Consider the following 16,836-nt stretch of genomic DNA (forward strand, 5'->3'; position numbering starts at 1 on the left):
ATGTCTTTGCAAATCTTTTGCTCACTTTTAAATTGGGTTCTTTCTCTTCGTATTACTGAGTTGTAAATGTTCTTTATATATGTTGGATACAACTCCTTTTTCCAATAGATGATCTGCAGATATTTTCTCTCAGTCTGTGTCCTGTCTTTTTATGTTCTCAATGTTGTCTTTGGAGTGCAAAATTTTAAAATTTTAATTAAGTCCAATATATCAATTTCTTTCTTTACTAGATCATGCTTTTGGTGACAATTCTAAGACCTCTTTGTCTAACCCAAGTGTTATGGACTGAATGTTTATGTCCTCCCAAAATTTGTATGTTGAAACCCTACTCCTCAATGTGATGGTATTAGGGGGTGGGGCCTTTGGGAGGTAATCAGGGTGGAGCTCTCATGCACTTAAAGAATCACAGAGAGCTTGCTTGCTGGGCTCTGCTCTCCGCTATGTGAGGATACTACAAGAAGTCGATAGTCTGCAACCTGGAAGAGGGTTCCCACCAGAAACCCCCTAGGCTGGCACCCCAATCTCGGACTTCTAGTCTCCAGAACAATGAGAAGTAAATTTTGGTTGTTTGTAAGCCACCCAGTTTATGGTATTTTGTTATAGCAGCCCAAGCTAACTAAGATACCAAGGTCATGAAGATTTTCCCCTTTATTTTCTTCTAAAAGTTGTATAGTTTTAGCTTTTTCATTTAGGTCTATTATCCTCTGTTTCCTTTTCCCCCAATTTCTATCCTAATCACTCCCTTCAAACTTCATTCTTGAATATTAAGAGAACTAGTTGCAAAATCCAATGGCCTCTTCTCAATTTTCATCCACTACTTTTGTCAAAATATTAGGGAGGCGATTAAATAATTACAAAAAACTCGAATAAAATAATTGCAAAAGTACGAGGGAGGCATATCTGGTGAAACTGTCAGGACATATTGTTTAAGGTGACCACTCCCAGGACCACGATATAGAGGGTGCTTGATACATCCTTGCTTAATTGATAAATGGAAAAGACCCTTTAGGTCAACTCTTAGGAAGACTCAGGGATTCGTATACAATGTTGGGTTAAGTGTACAGTACCTGAAAGGTCTAAACTGAATTGCATTTCCAGGCTCACGTGAGAACAAGCCTACACCTCTCAATGAAGCAGAGACTCTTAGCGATCCAACAGACTGAGGATAATCCAGGGCTGAACTGAACTTTCAGGCAGCTGATGAAGTCTTGAGCTTCATAGGCTGAGCATGCATCTCTAGAATTGGACTAGAACCAGATCTGCTCTAAAGAGTAGGTGAGTGAGGGGTGGGGAGGGCTAGATTTAGCCAACAACTAGATGAGCTAAAATTTGGCTACGGGTACCAGCCCGGTGGTGCAGCGGTTAAGTGCACACATTCTGCTTTGGCGGCCCGGGGTTCGCCAGTTTGGATCCTGGGTGCAGACATGGCACCGCTCATCAAGCCATGCTGTGGTAGGAGTCCCACGTATTAAGTAGAGGAAGATGGGCACAGATGTTAGCTCAGGGCCAGTCTTCCTCAGCAAAAAGAGGAGGATTGTCACATGTTAGCTCAGAGTTGATCTTCCTCAAAAAAAATAAAATAAAATTTGGCTGGATACTGTATTAGGAAAAGAAAGACACAAGGGGCCGGCATGGCCGACTGGTTAAGTTCGCACACTCCGCTTCAGCAGCCCAGGGTTTGGATCCTGGGTGAGGACATGGCACTGCTCATTAGGCCACGCTGAGGCAGTGTCCCACATGCCACAACTAGAAGGACCCGCAACTAAAATATACAACTATGTACTGGGGGGATTTGGGGAGAAAAAAAAAAGCAGGAAAAAAAAGAAGATTGGCAACAGTTGTTAGCTCAGGTGTCAATCTTCAAAGAAAAGAAAAGAAAAGAAAGACAAGGAGATGTCAAGTGTTTTCTTGTTTTAATATGGCAGGGTCTTACATATGTTTATAGACTACAGAGAATGAGGCAGCAAAGAATGAAGCTTGAAAATGAGAAAGACAGGGGCATAGAAAGAGATGAATCGTTGATAAAGCGAGGTCCCAAGATGGGATCCAGAGTCCTCTAGGGAAGCCAATTTCTCTGTGGACTGGGAATTGAGAGAAGAAGGGGAGAATTTCCCATTTCACTTTTACACTCTGGTATTTGTCTAAATTTTAAAAATTATGAATATTAAATATGTATTAATTTTATAATGGAAAAAAACTTAAAAGAGATCAGCAGAATTAGCTTTGGACAAGATACATGGGGGAAAAAAACCCACAACTGCTCAGCTTCCGTGATCTCCCCTTCTGCTCCAATTACATATATCCATCTCATATATGCTAATTTTGTTGCTTTGGCTAAACTCTGTTAACATAAATTTATGGCCCATTTTGTATCTTTCTATAGCTCTTAATTTAGTGAACACATGAGATGTGCTCGGTACACCTCAAAAACACATGGATTGGGAAGTGTGCTGCAGATGATATTAACATGATCAAAAGGTAACTATTTTGATACATGTCGGAACTTGGTATATGATAAAGGATGCATTTCAAATCAATGGGGGAAAAGATAGGTAATTCAACAGATAGTGGTTTTGGGACAGTTGGATGGGCATCTGGAAAAGAGTAAAGTTGGATTTATATCTCACATCTCATACCAAAATAAATTCCCAGAAAAAATCATGGGATTAAAAAAAAATCTTGGAGTGAAGAATGCCTCTCTCTCTCTGATACCAAATGCAGAGGCAGAGGGAAAAAGATTGATCAATTTGACTTGAAAAAAACCGCCTGGAAAAAATATCATCAACAAAGTAAATAAACAAATGACAAGGTGGAAACATCTGCAACTCATATATAGACCAAACACTATTTTCCTTAATAAAAAACTTTCTACAAATCAGTAAAAAGACCAGTAACCCAACAGAAAAAGGACATAAGTTATTTCATTAAAAAATCGCTCTTAAATGTACAAAGATACTCAGTCTCACTCATAATAAAAGAAATGCAAATTTAAACTGTAACACAGCATTTTTAAATTATAAAATTGGCAAAAATCAACAAGTTTGCTAACACCCTCTGTTGATGAGTATGTGGGGAAACAGGCACTCTCATGTACTGCTGATGGTTTAAGTGGGTACAACCTTCATGGTAAGTACTTTGCAAGTAAAACACACTCCAACTTCATCTCCCACCATTTTCCTCTTGCTCAATCTCTATTAGCCACATTGACCTTCTAGCTCTTCCTCAAATATGCCAAGCACACTCCACACTCCTGGGGGCCTATGCACTCACCTTTCTCCACTACCCCTGAAATGCACATCAAGTTTTGCTTTCCTCCTTCAGGCTTTTGCTCCAGTGTCACATCTTCAGTGAGGCCTTCTCTGAACACCCTGTTGAAAACAGTGACTCCCATCCCCTCCATCATTCTCTTTTTACCCTGTTTTTAATTCCGGACACTTATCATGACATTATCTTACGCATCTATGTTTGTCTCTCCACTCCAACTAGACTGTAAACCTTGTAAAGGCAAGGACTTTGCTGTGCACACACACAGGCTGAGCATGTAGTAGTTGCTGATTAAGTACATATACTGAATGAATGAATGAATGAATCAAACTCTTTGGAGGACAACTTAGCAGTAACTACTAAAATTTAGAATGCACATACCCAGCAATTTCCCTCTAGGCATTACTTGTGGTCTTGGACATGTGCAAACAGAGAATATACAAGGTTATTTGCTGTGGTTTTTGGTTGTAATAGTGAACGCCTACCACAGCATGGCTTGCCAAACGGTGCCATGTCCACAATGGGGATCTGAACCCGCGAACCCCAGGCCGCTGAAGCAGAACGTGAGCCCTTAACTGCTGCGCTACCAGGCCGGGCCCCCAGTGTGAAAAATTTTTAGTTTTATTTAATGAGTAATAATTTCCTTGCAGAAAAGTAGGATTTCTACCAATTAAATAATATTCTAACATGAAGAAAGATGTATCTGTACACATATAACCTTACTCAACAAAGATCTTCTCTTTGTAGATCCAACCTCATGAATAGGCCTAAACTGGCAGTATCTCGTCTTCATTTATTATGGGTAGGTTTCCCATTTGACAAACAAAACTCTTATTTATGGGAAGAGGTTCGGGGTTTCGGAACGTCTTTCCTATATACTTCCTGATACCAGAGGGGCAGCCTTCCCCCGCTGTCCATCAAATGCCACACACTTGCAGCTGCAGGGCATTCTGCAGGGGCACACTTCTACTCCACAGTCAAATACAGACAAAGACATAAGGCAGAAGGGATAAGCCCCTGGTAACCAACCAGGTCCTCCAATCTTCTCAAACTGTAATTTGCTTATTGCTCCTCAAATAAAATGTTCTGATTCCTATCTCTTTACCAAATCCTGCCCCCTCCCTTTTTTCCTCCCAATTTCTCTCATGTGGAATCCTCTATAAGCTTCTATGCAAATACTACCATTTCAAGGGCCAGGCAAAGTCCTATCTCACCACTACGGGACAGTCTTCCCTGACCATTCCACCCTACAGTCGTCTAGGCTCTGACCTTCTGAAATCTTTATCAAGCATTTGGCTCTAATCTTTTTGCTGCCCGTAATACTGTTAATTAGCTTTTCAGAAGTTTTTGGCTTATCTCCCAGTTAGATTGTAAGCTCCTTAAAGGCAGATTCCTATATTCAGTTTTTCCTATATTCCTCATGCACCTACATAGATGTTCTACATGTCTTGGTTTTGAAAAGTAACATGGTCAATCCAAATACGACCCAACACGTACATTTAGTGTTCTTTACAGATTTTTCCAGAACCAATCTACATTCTTTGCACAAACACGAATTTTCTGCTAGCTCAATAAATTTTTGAGTCCTTGATATCAGAACTCGTCAGCTGACTCCGTGTCCCAGCCGCAGGACTGCAGTTGTTCATCCTGTGGGAACTCAACTTCAACGTCATAAACAAAATTTGGATCATCCTTCTTCTTCTGATTTTTCTCAAAAAGTTCATCCATGATGCTCTTCCTTTTGGCAAGTTCCTTGTCATCTAGTTTGTTCAGGTCTTCCTCAGGATCAATGGTTGTTTCCCGTTGAATTTGTTCCATTGTTTCTGCCAAACTCTGGCCCCACAAGTAACCTCGTAAAAAAGTGAATAACTTCTCTAGCTGCCTCAGGGATACTCGTTCCAGGTAACTCTTGTGTCGTGGATTATTCTTTAATTGTTCAGCGGCTCTGCTGCAGTCTAGGAGAGAGGAACAAAACTATATGCCACACACAACATATACACCACAAACTACTGAAAGCATTATCTGCCATTATAGCCAAGTAGCTAAGTGGCTTTTTTGGAATGAATTATTTTGTAGAACTATTCTTTTATATCAAGCTTTGAGTGTGGTGGGGGAAAGAGGGAATTTTTTTTTATTTTTTAAAATTTTTTTTGAGGAAGATTAGCCCTGAGCTAACATCTGCTGCCAATCCTCCTCTTTTTGCTGAGGAAGACTGGCCCTGAGCTAACGTCCGTGCCCATCTTCTTCTATTTTATGTGGGATGCCTGCCACAGCATGGCTTGCCAAGCGGTGCATAGGTCTGCACCCGGGATCTGAACCAGCAAACCCCAGGCCTCCAAAGTGGAAGGTGTGAACCTAACCACTGCGCCACTGGGCTGGCCCCAAGAGGGATGTATTTTTTATTTCCTTAACTTAAAATTACTTTGAGAAGATGTTAAACACTTTCAACTAGAGAGAATGCCTGAGAAGAAAAAGTAGGGGCCGGCCCTGTTGCGTAGTGGTTAAGTTTGTGCACTTGGCTTTGGCAGCCTGGGGTGTGCAGGTTCGGATCCCAGGCAAGGACCTAGCACCACTTGTCAAGCCATGCTATGGTGGCATCCCACATACAAAATAGAGGAAGACTGGCACAGATGTTAGCTCAGCGATAATCTTCCTCACACACAAAAAAGAGAAAGTAGTATTACAGCTTTAGGTATCAGTACTGCTACTAAGAAAATATCAAGACTACAAATAAAAAACACATTTGGAGGGAGAGAAGGGAATTCATATTATTGAATGATGTTATCCTATTTAACCCACACTGCAATTCTGAAAGGGTGGGATTATCAATTTCCTTTTACAGGTTAGGAAATGGAAGCTCACTGAGAGTAAGCAATTTAGCCAGGGTCACACATCTACCCTGATGGAGTCATGATTTGAACCTAGATCTGTCTAACTCTGAAGGCCACGTCACTCTAATGCATGAGACTCAAATCATTCTTATTAAGTGGTTTAGAGAATATCTAAGATAGGCAAGATAAAACACGAGGTACCTGAAAACTTCGAAAAGTTTCGGACTGGCATGATGCGCTGGCGACTTTTTCCCTTCATTTCATTCTCATAGATTAAGATAATAGCTGGAGGCTGGAACCGAATTCCACATTTCTTGGCAGTGCATGTCATTATTACATACACTTCAGGGTAAATCAGAGGAAATCTGATGAAGATGTGTTAGTCATATAGTGACTTCCTGCTAAAGGGGAAAAAAAATTAAGTGTTGGATAAACCACCCCCACCTCTTCCCCTCCTCCCCAGCAGGTCTGGCACTAGTCCAGTTCTAAAGATGTATGCTCGGCCTATCAAGCTCACTATTTGGAGAGCTACCCTGAAAGTCCAGTTTGGCCTTGGTTATCCTTAGTCTGTTTGATTCCTGGTTCATTGAGGGGTGTAGCTTTGTTCACACATGAGCCTAGAAATGTAGTTCAGTTTGGACCTCAGTGTACTATACACTTAACCAAAGATTGTATATGAACCCCTGAGTCAGCCCAAGAATTGACTTACAGGATCTTTTTTATCTACCAATTAAACAAGTATGTACAAGCATCCTTTATGTCAAGGTAGTAAGAATTTTTTAACCCTAAACATTATGTTTTGAGAGGTTCACCCAGACCAGATCTGTCTCCTTTGTACTTTCCCAATCATTTTACTCATTGAGCTTTTTGTAATTACTTATTTTCCCTTCTATTCTATATGCTCCATGAGGGCAGGGAACATATTCATTGTTCACCACGATGTCCAGCACAAATACCTGGAAGGTAGTAGGCACTCTATACATACTTGTTTAATTCAATGTATTACTATAAGACACAGCCCCTGTACTTCCTCTAAGTAATCAGCTTCTACATAAACAAGGCAACAAAGCTTACCTGGCTTTTATTTCAACTTATTTGTCTCACTATATGATTGTTTTTTCAGTTACAAGAAACACAGCTATATTGCAGATGAATACTTTCTATTCCCTCTTCCCTTCCCTGTCACCAATGCCAAAATACACTTAATTATAGGGACTGCTTTAGATGTCACTATGATATTCTCAGGAAGATTTGCAAATATCGAGGAACCTCACAGAGGGTGACAATATCCTCATAAACTCAGTCCTGCTACAGAATCACTATAGGAACATAGTTATTTAATACACCTTCATTGTAGAAAGCTAGGGGTGAGGATGGGGGAGAGGCAGGAGGAAACACATAAAATAATCACTCTAATTCCTTCCAATCTTTTTTCTAGGAATATATTTTAATTTTTTAAACTACAGCATTTTTTTTACATTGTACATATTATTACCTGCCTTTTAAATTTAACAACCTATGTGGTTCTTGTCATTAAATGTTTTACTAAAATGCAAATTTTTATACAACTGCCAAGTGTTTTGTCCTATGGATATACCATAATCTATATATTATTCACCCCTTATTGCTGGACGTGAGAACTTTTACTCTTAGGAAATTAACCACATATAAAGAACTGTTTTTTCAAATTACTGTGCTCTGCCTCTGATCTGATGCAATGATCCCACCCCACTCCCTCTTTCTTCTTATTTATTTTTTTTGGTAACAATTAACACTCCCAGTTCACCTCACTAAAATTTGTCTGTTAGTAAACTTTCTAGGTGATCGTAATGAGCACAATAAAAATTCCACACACTCAAGCAAATGGCTGTATTCATGCATGATGTATGTGATTGATACTTAGTAATGCAGTGTTTTGACTACACTCTTTTCTTTCTTTTTAAATTTAACTTCTATTTTTACTAATGTTTGTATTCTGTCTAAAAATGTAAATTAGTTCTATGAGGCTTACAACAAAAAACTGTTGTCCTCTGATATTCCCTTCTCCATAGGCAACCGGTTTCAATTAAGTGTTTCTTCCAAAATTCATCTCCATATTTCTTAATAGGATCCTTATACTGAGATGTTCAGTGTTAGATAGTACCTTCGGACATCTTTCCTGTTTGAGACATCTGTCTTAGGGCCCGCGGTTCGGCTCCAATCTGTATTGGATACTCTCTAGGCCCACTTACAGGTTCAATTCAACTCATGAAGACGGACGACACATTTATCTAACTCTTCGTCCTAGACATTCACACTTATCACCCCAGGGATCAGTGATTGCCATAATCTCGCCAAGCATCCTCCCCCCACCCCCACCCCAGCACCTAGAACTGTAAGGATTTTGACAACGGGGAGAGGATCCTCTGCCTGCTCACGTCCCCACTAGTGCAAGGCTGGCCTTCATACCCTAACAGAAGTAGAGAAAGCGCATCTTCTCCTGCAGGCCGACGTCTCAAACCGCCGTGAGGGGGTTGTTTTCACCCAACTGCATGCACTGAGAAGCACTTAACCTGACTCGGAGGCCGGGCGGAGCCTGGCGCGGCAGGAGGAGGCGACAGTCACAGCCCGCAGACGCGACTGTGGGGTGAACTCCCTGGCAGGAGACCCAGATCCGCGAATACCTGTAAGTGGAGCTGGAGGCCGGGAGCTCGGGAGGCGGGCTCCCAGGACTGCATGCTGGGGTCAGGGCCGGGCTGGCGGCCCACGGAGCCGTCCCCACAGCAACAGCCCCGGCGCACGCCACGGCGCTTGCGTCGCTCCTCGCCCCGCCCCCGAGCGGGACGACGAGGGGCGGGGCAGCGACGGGAGCTAACGAGGGGGTGGGGCGGCTGCCTCCCGCGACGCCGGAACTTTCGGGGGCCGGGGCTGCGGGGAACGGGGGAACCGTGGGGCCGCCGGCGTGCGCGCACCGAGTCTTCCGTCCTGGTCGCAAACTCCGTGGCAGCGCGCTGTAGGAGCGGCGTGAGGCGGGTGCACGCTCCTCCGCGTTTCGTCCCCGCGCGCTCCTGTGTGGCGCGCGTTCTCCGGCGTCCTGGCTGCCCGGGCCGTGGCCCTCCGGGCGGTCGCCTGGCTGCTCCTCTGGGAGGCGGCTGGGCTCACACGCACGCCCCCCACCGCTGGCCCCGCCGACTCGACCGACGCCGGTAAAGGGGGGCGGGGCTGCGGGAGTGAGGGCGGGGTTTGGGGGCCCACAGGGTGGGGAACAGTCCAGGCTCCCGGGTCCTCTCCGCGGCTTGCAGAGGTGCTTCACTGTACCCCGGCGCGCGCCCCTAGAACTGTAGGGTGAGCTTGAGGAGAGTGAACACAAAAGCCACGTGCCTCCTTCTCCCCACGACCCCCTGCATTGCTCTGTGGCAGCTCCTGGGTTTCTGGAGAGTCGGACCTTGTCGTTCGGGGGCGGGACTGGCCGCGCTTTAGTAAAACATTGTAAAGGAGGCGCAGCCATGAGGCGTCTTGGGATGTATGAAGCTGCTGACCACCTAGGGGCCTGCAAGGCCTCAGTGCCCTGTGAGGGGTGAGAATCCCAATCCAGAATAAAGAGACTCGGGGGCGTGAGGGGGGAAGACAACTAGTTTTGTTTTACTAACGTTTTTGATAATAGACTGGATTGGGCTGGGGTTTCTGTATGACTCCCGGCTGCGCAAGGAGTGGATTGATTTGTTTGAGCTCGAGTCCGTGGACCGGAGTGCTGCGCTAGGTGCTCAGCCCTCGTGGAGGCGGATACGTGCAGTAGTAATTACAAAACAGCGATAATGTTTGATAGGGAAAGGGAAGTCAGTACAAACCAGGTGAGTTTCTCCATCTGTGAAATGAAGATCTTAGACTCGTATCTGACAATCAGTGCCGTCTGCTTTTCAGTGTTTACATATTAGGTTTCCAGATTTATTTGAAGAAAGGATTATGAGGCCAAAATCAATGACTGGACTTGGTGATCTCTAAAGATTTCTAGCACTGGCATTTATGATTAAAAAGGGGTCAATTTCGAGCTAGTTCAGGCCACAATAACTCAAAAAAGTCGTATGCAAGAGGAAAATCTTGGAGATGAATTTAGGTACAACTAATTCGTTTTGAAATGGTACTTTTGCCTTAAAAATCATAATCTAGTATTTGCTATACTGTTTATAAATTAGCCTTTCTACCATCCCAAGATGAATGTGATTTGCTACTCTCTAGTGTATATCCTGATAGAATTTACGCCTATTAATCTGACCCTTTTTATCAAATTTAATTTAGGAATGGATAGAAACCCTTACTCTCTACCCCACCCCCATTGAAATTGAACACGATGAAGACACGCCTGGATTTGTACAAGAGATACTCTAAGTTATTTGTTTCGGAAAAGATTATATATGCTTCTCCAAAGCAAATAAGTGTTTATTTAAATAGCTAGGAGAATAGAAAAACCTTCGGCTTTAAAAGTCGGGCAGATCTTGCTTGAAATCAGTCACTTACTTGGTTGTGTGACCCAGAGCCAGATAGTAACTGTTTATAAGTTGTAGTTTCCTCCTGTGTACAAATTGCAGTAATTTTGCCTGCCTATTTTGCTAGATTGTGAAAGTTAAAACACAAGTGAAAGCCCTACCTGGAGGATCCGTCAAATAGATATTATTTAATGTTTTTACCCCCCCCCCCGTACTTTTTTCCTTCCTTTCCTTGTATATTTCAAATGTTTTCGTCTCCATTTTTTTTTCATGTATCTTTTCAGGACTACATCTAATAGACTTAGCAACATAGAATGGTATATAGTTTTCTTTGTGCTTTAATGTTCTTCCCACACAACTTTCAGCTTTTGAAGATGGAGTCAAGTTCCCCAGCAGGGTGCCTCGCAGAGTTGGTAATCATTAGTAACTGAATTTTTAATTCTGTGATGCTGACATGGAGTAATAGTTTCAATGTCTGAATTCTGCATGGAGTCAACATAGTGAGATTTCTGGTTATTCTAAGTTTATAAAGGAACCCTTTGAACCCTTGAAAAGCCTCCAGTTTTTTGTTTTTTTAACCCTCTCAGCATCTCCACAAGGCATAAATGTCCCATCTTCTCCATTTTATAGGTGTGGATGGTAGAATACAGAAGTCGCTGGTATGTATCTGATACACAGTGGCAGTAAGCTAGGGTTAAAACTGAGATTTCCTGACTCTTCAGCCGTTCTGTTCTTTTCAGTGTCCTGGGATCGCCTGAATAAAGTAATATTAACATCAAAAACTTATATAGAGCACTTACTATGTGGTAGGCCCTGTTCTAAGTGCTTTTACGTGTGTTCAGTTACACATATTAAATTCTCATGACAACTAGCAGAGAGATAAACTGTCTTGCCCACAGTCACACAGCTATCAGGTGACAGACTGGGGTTTGAAACTAGGCACTCTAACTCCAAAGTCAATGTACTTAACCCCTCTGCTATACTAAAAGTAGATTTATATGTAGCTCAAATTGCTTAAGTTTTAAAATTTTTTATTTTCAGGTTGATTAGATTTTCCAGGCGAGTAAAACCTATTCAAACAATTATTTTCTAATTATTTAAATATTCTTTCATTGAGTGCTTATTTTAAAAAAATCTTTTGGTTCTTATAGGCATAAGGGCTACTTGTTCTGATATTATTTTGAGGCAAGAAGTTCTGAAAGATGGTTTCCACAGGTAAGTTGCCCATCAGCTTCTACTTATGTCAAAATACTGTTTCATATAATTTAGAGCAAAAAATAGTTGAGAAATGGATAAATTGAAAAAACGCTTGCTTTCTGAAGTGACAGATTTATCACATGTGGTTCACAGTTTGAAATAATGATTAAAATAACAGTGGAGAAGAGAAGGAGAAAACAAATGTTTATTATTTACTATTCATATATATTATATGTGCCAGAAGCTATATATATGATAGTCCATTTAATCTTGTGAGATAGATGATACCTTTCTTGTTTTTCAGATGAGGGAACTAGGTCTCAGAGAATTTAAGTAATTTGGTAGAAGTTGGAGTGATAGAGCTCTGACTCAAATTTAGGATTATCATACTCCAAAGCCATGTTCTGAAGTACAGTCATGCGTCACATGGTCATTTTAGTCAGTGATGGACCATATATATGACAGTGGTCCTGTAGATTAGTACCATGTGACCTAGGTGTATAGGAGGCTATACCATCTGGGTTTGTGTAAGTAGACTCTGTGATGTTTACATGACGATAAAATCCCCTAACAATGTGTTTCTCAGAACAAATCCTCATCGTTTAGCAATGCGTGACTGTACTCAGATAGTGTGCAACCCTAAATCACTGTTGCTTCTTTACAAGACTTGGTTTCAAATAACCAAGCTGTTTCCAAAATAGAAATTATCCTCAAAAATAAATATCTGCCAGTATTGAAGATATTTAAAAGACTGGTAAAAAGTTGTAAAAACTCTTCCGTAAGAAAATTTCCCAAATTTTGAAGCTTCTCAGGGTGATTACTTTAGAATGATTCTCAGATATTTGATTTATAAATTCTGATACATTTATTTTTAAAATTACTTCATTTTATAAGTCACTGAACTTAAACTAAAACATCTTACTCTCCTCTCTTTCAAAAGTAGCCTATATGTGAATGGCTAGGAGGTACAGTAGAAGGAACTTGAATTTTTGTTTGTTTTTAACTCAGATGGATTTGGACTCAAAATATAGCTTTATTATTTAGTATCTATGTGGCCTTAGTCAGGTTACTTAGGTCTTTGCTACCTTAAGAGTAACATTGGATAGTGATGGTGTGTCCTCATTAGAGTTGTAAAGATTAAATCAGAAAGTATTGTATGGAAAGCTCCTTAATGTAGTGCTTGTCACATAGTACATACCCAGGAAATTTTCACTATTATTATTATCAATAATAGGTGATCAAGCTGGGCAATATTTCACTCAGAGAGGAGATGTCACTATAAAGTAATACAGCTGATTTTGGGAGGGAAGTCACTTCTGAAAGGAATTTTTGGTAGAGTTCCAGACACATTTTAAGCAATGTCAGGGTAATTAGGCCAAGTATGTAGTTTCTCTCTTTAAACTAATTGGGATGTATTCTCAAGGGCAAAAGCAGCTGTCCAATTATAAATTATGAAGATAAAAAGCAGGACATAAACCAAGGATGAAGAGTGACAGAACCCACAAGAATAGCTTCAGAAACTAGAAATCTGAGTTATTTGAGACCTTCAGAAAATACTAGTTATCATTTTTTAAAAAAGACTTTTTAGCTATGTTTAGAGCAGGTATAGTCTTGCTGCTAGGGTGGATGAGGAAACATGAACAGATTATAGGAAGTAGAATGTGTTAGCTCCTCTTATTTCTGTCTTCTTGGTCAAGAAGAATGACTTCCACTCTGGAAAGGGCCAAGTAGATATTGCTGGTAGGAAACTGAAGTGCAGAATACATAGGGGAATTATACAAAAGGGCCTTACTACTCTAAATGAGGTTAGGGTCTACCCTCTCTGATGAACTGTATCTCACTGCAGTAGGAGAACTTGCTTTAACAGTTGCTGAACTTCTGTTTGTAATCTTTGGATAATCTAGGAGTTAGTTGATGTAGATTCTGGGCAAAATTCTAGACCAGGTTATTAAAGGGATAGTTTGTGAATACAGAAGAGGAAGTTGTGGTCTCTGGGAACTAGCATGTATTTGTTACAAGTTTATTTCCTTTATAGAGTTATTAGATAGGTGGATCAGAATAATGCTATAGCTATAGTATGTATGATTTTCTGCAAGACTTTTTTTTTTTTTGAGGAAGATTAGCCCTGAGCTAACATCTGCTGCCAATCCTCCTCTTTTGGCTAAGGAAGACTGGCTGTGAGCTAACATCCGTGCCCATCTTCCTCTACTTTATATGTGGGACGCCTGCCACAGCATGGCTTGCCAAGAGGTACCATGTCCGCACTCAGGATTCGAACCAGCGAACCCTGGGCTGCCAAAGTGGAACGTGCATACTTAACCGCTGTGCCACCGGGCCGGCCCCCTGCAAGAGTTTTGACAAAGTTGTACATGTTAATTTATGAACAAGATGAAGAATATGAAGTAGAAGATAATAAAGGTGAATGACTTGATTAAGATTAACTGATACATTCAACATGTTCTGGTTAATGGATTGAAAGTCATCTGGGAGGGAGGTCCTGAAGAGTTTCTGTCTTTTTAAATATATATCTTTTTTCTGATTATAAAATATTACATGTTCATAAATACATATATAGTGTCCAGAAGAAAAGAGATTATAGATATATTCCACTTTTATAGAGATAGAATGAAATAGTGGCTAAGAATGTGAGCTTTAGAGTAAAACTACTGGGGTTTGAATCTTGGCTCTTGGATGAGTTACTTAGTCTCTCAGAGCTTTGGTTTTCTTTCTTGTTTTTTTTGAAAGGGAAAATATTTTTGTTTATTCACATGTTAATACAGAATTTTTGGATTTGATTTGCATATTCTATGATTAGCTTTTACATCACTAAAAATTATATTTTTGGACAAAAAATGAAATAAACAATGCCACTAGTACTATTCAAAATTCTTTCAATGCAAATTATTAGGAAAATAAAATGCTATTTGTAAAATTACCTCAGACTACTTGAAAGAATGCAAGCAAAAAAAAGATCTAGACAGCTGATTTGATGTTTAATTCTTGAAATTGCTGTGTTCTTGGAGCAATGAGTTCATATAAATTTATTGATTATCTGAGAACCAAAAACTAATATCATACAATCATATAAAGCCTGAAAGCGTTTCCCCATACTTTTTGAGTTAGAGGTGACAGTTTTTCTATGAAGAAAGTAACATGGGTGTTTTAACCCCAGTGCTCTGTTTTCTTACAGGTAAAATAGAAATTATAGCTGTACTATTTCATGGTGGTGTTTTTTTCTTCCTTTTTCTCCCCAAAGCCCCCTGGTACATAGTTGTATGTTTTTTAGTTGTGAGTCCTTCTAGTTGTGGCATGTGGGATGCCCCCTCAGTATGGCTTGATGAGTGGCGCCATGTCCACGCCCGGGATCTGAACCCGTGAAAACCTGGGCCACCAAAGCAGAGTGCGCAAACTTAACCACTCAGCCACGGGGCCGGCCCCATAGTGGTATTTTTTAAAAAATAAACTTCATTGAATTTTGTCAGTTATATATATCCATGTAACCACTACCCCAATCAAAATAGAAAACATTTCCCTCATCTCCAGAAATATGCATGTGCTCCTTGCAGTTCTTCTCCCTCACCCATACCCACACCAGCTGACCACTGATCTACCTTCTGTCACTATATGGATTTTTCTAGAATTTTACATAAAGGAAATCATAGGGTATATACTTTTTGATATCTGGCTCTTTCACTCAGCCTTATGTCAGATTTATCCATGTGCTGCATGGCAGTAATTTGTTCCTTTTTGTTGCCAAGTACTGGAATTTGTTTATCCATTCACATATCTATGGCATTGGGCTTGTTCCTAGGTTTGGGCTATGATAAATAAAGCTGTAGTGAACATCTGTGTACAAGTCTTTGTGTGGACATGTTTCTATTTTTCTTGGGTAAATATGGATGAGCGGAATTGCTGAGTACGTGGTAGATACGTGTTGAACTTTTTAAGCAACTGCCAAACTGTTTGTCCTGTTTTACACTCCCACAGCAACGTGTGAGAGTTCTATTTCTGCCACATCCTTGCCAACACTCATATGGTCAGTCTTTTTATTTTAGATATTCTGGTAGGTGTGTCATGGTATCTCATGGTTTTAATTCGTATTTCCCTAATAACTCGTGATGTTGAGCATCTTTTCATATGCTTATTGGCCATTGGTGTATCTTCCTTTTTAAAGTGTCTGCTTAAATCTTTTGTGTTTTTTTTTTTTTTGAAGGAAGATTAACCCTGAGCTAACATCCACTGCCAATCCTCTTTTTGCTGAGGAAGATTGGCCCTGAGCTAACATTTGTGCTCATCTTCCTCTACTTTGTCTGTGGGACACCTGCCACAGCATGGTTTGATAAGCAGTGCACAGGTCTGTGCCCTGGATCTGAACTGACGAACCTCGGGCTGCTGAAGTGGAGTGTGTGAACTTAACCACTACGACACCAGGCTGGCCCTTTTTTTGTTCATTTTTAAACTGGGTGGTTTGTCATCTTATTGTTGAGTTGTAAGAATTCTAATTTTGATGGAGTCCAGTTTATCAAGTTTTTTCTTTTATGGTTCATGGTTTTTGTATTCTGTGTAAGAAACCTATGCCTATTCCAAGACCATGGAAATTTTCTTTTAGAAGTGTTATATGGGGTGTGATCCCTTTTGAACTAATTTTTGTGTATACCGTTAGGTAAGAATTGAGGTTAATTTTTTTCCCTGTGGATATCCAATTGATGCAGCATCATTTGTTGAAAGGACTGTTCTTTCCTCATCAAATTATCTTGACACATTTGTTTAAAATTAATTACCTTATATGTGAGGATCTGTTTGTGAACTCTATTCAAACTATAGCCCTTAGGCCAAATCCTGTGCATGGCCTATTTTGTACTACTCTTGAGCTAAAAATGATTTTTACATTTTTAAAAAAAGGCAAAGAAAAATATGCAACAGAGACCTTATGTGGCTCATAAAGTCGAAAATGTTTATTATTAGGATCTTTACAGAAAAAGTTTGCCAACCCGTGATCTGTACACTCATCCATATTCCAGTAAAGTACTATCTTGATAACTGTAGCTTGATATTACATCTTCAAATCAGGAAGTCTGAGT

At 40.6% G+C, this 16,836-nt stretch overlaps 2 protein-coding genes and 1 long non-coding RNA gene across 8 annotated transcripts in view; 2 read left to right on the plus strand and 1 right to left on the minus strand.

The window, feature by feature from the left end:
* Positions 1 to 4,042: 4,042 nt before the first annotated feature.
* Positions 4,043 to 8,896, minus strand: CEP19 (centrosomal protein 19). 6 transcript variants are annotated; one of them, XM_014868135.3, is made up of 3 exons: positions 8,759 to 8,896; positions 6,297 to 6,493; positions 4,043 to 5,219 (listed from the first exon to the last, which is right to left on the minus strand). In XM_014868135.3, exons 2-3 carry the CDS (start codon positions 6,424 to 6,426, stop codon positions 4,858 to 4,860), a joined length of 492 nt encoding a protein of 163 aa, XP_014723621.1. In that variant the 5' UTR covers positions 6,427 to 6,493; positions 8,759 to 8,896; the 3' UTR covers positions 4,043 to 4,857. The 6 variants fall into 6 exon arrangements, with proteins under 6 accessions (XP_014723621.1, XP_014723620.1, XP_044627295.1 ...); XM_014868134.3 differs by having other exon boundaries at positions 6,297 to 6,496; XM_044771360.2 differs by having other exon boundaries at positions 8,648 to 8,878.
* Positions 8,811 to 16,836, plus strand: part of PIGX (phosphatidylinositol glycan anchor biosynthesis class X) — a 33,978-nt gene continuing 25,952 nt past the window's right edge. Inside the window, exon 1 of the mRNA XM_044771357.2 lies at positions 8,811 to 9,280. Within this exon, the coding sequence (XP_044627292.2) occupies positions 8,811 to 9,280 (470 nt within the window). The remainder of the gene's footprint in view (positions 9,281 to 16,836) is intronic.
* Positions 9,786 to 14,057, plus strand: LOC123286041 (uncharacterized). The gene is made up of 3 exons (XR_011503211.1): positions 9,786 to 9,925; positions 11,710 to 11,773; positions 13,926 to 14,057. It is a non-coding gene; the product is annotated as an uncharacterized lncRNA (long non-coding RNA).

This window comes from Equus asinus, chromosome 5 (genome assembly GCF_041296235.1).
Source record: "Equus asinus isolate D_3611 breed Donkey chromosome 5, EquAss-T2T_v2, whole genome shotgun sequence".
In the NCBI taxonomy this organism is placed as follows: domain Eukaryota; kingdom Metazoa; phylum Chordata; class Mammalia; order Perissodactyla; family Equidae; genus Equus; species Equus asinus.

Coding starts and splice junctions, on each gene's coding strand:
- CEP19 (XM_014868135.3), bottom strand. CDS start 6,426: ATGACATGCACTGCCAAGAAATGTGGAATTCGGTTCCAGCCTCCAGCT. Junction 5,220..6,296: donor AAACTTTTCGAAGTTTTCAG/GTACCTCGTGTT, acceptor CCTCTCTCCTAG/ACTGCAGCAGAGCCGCTGAA.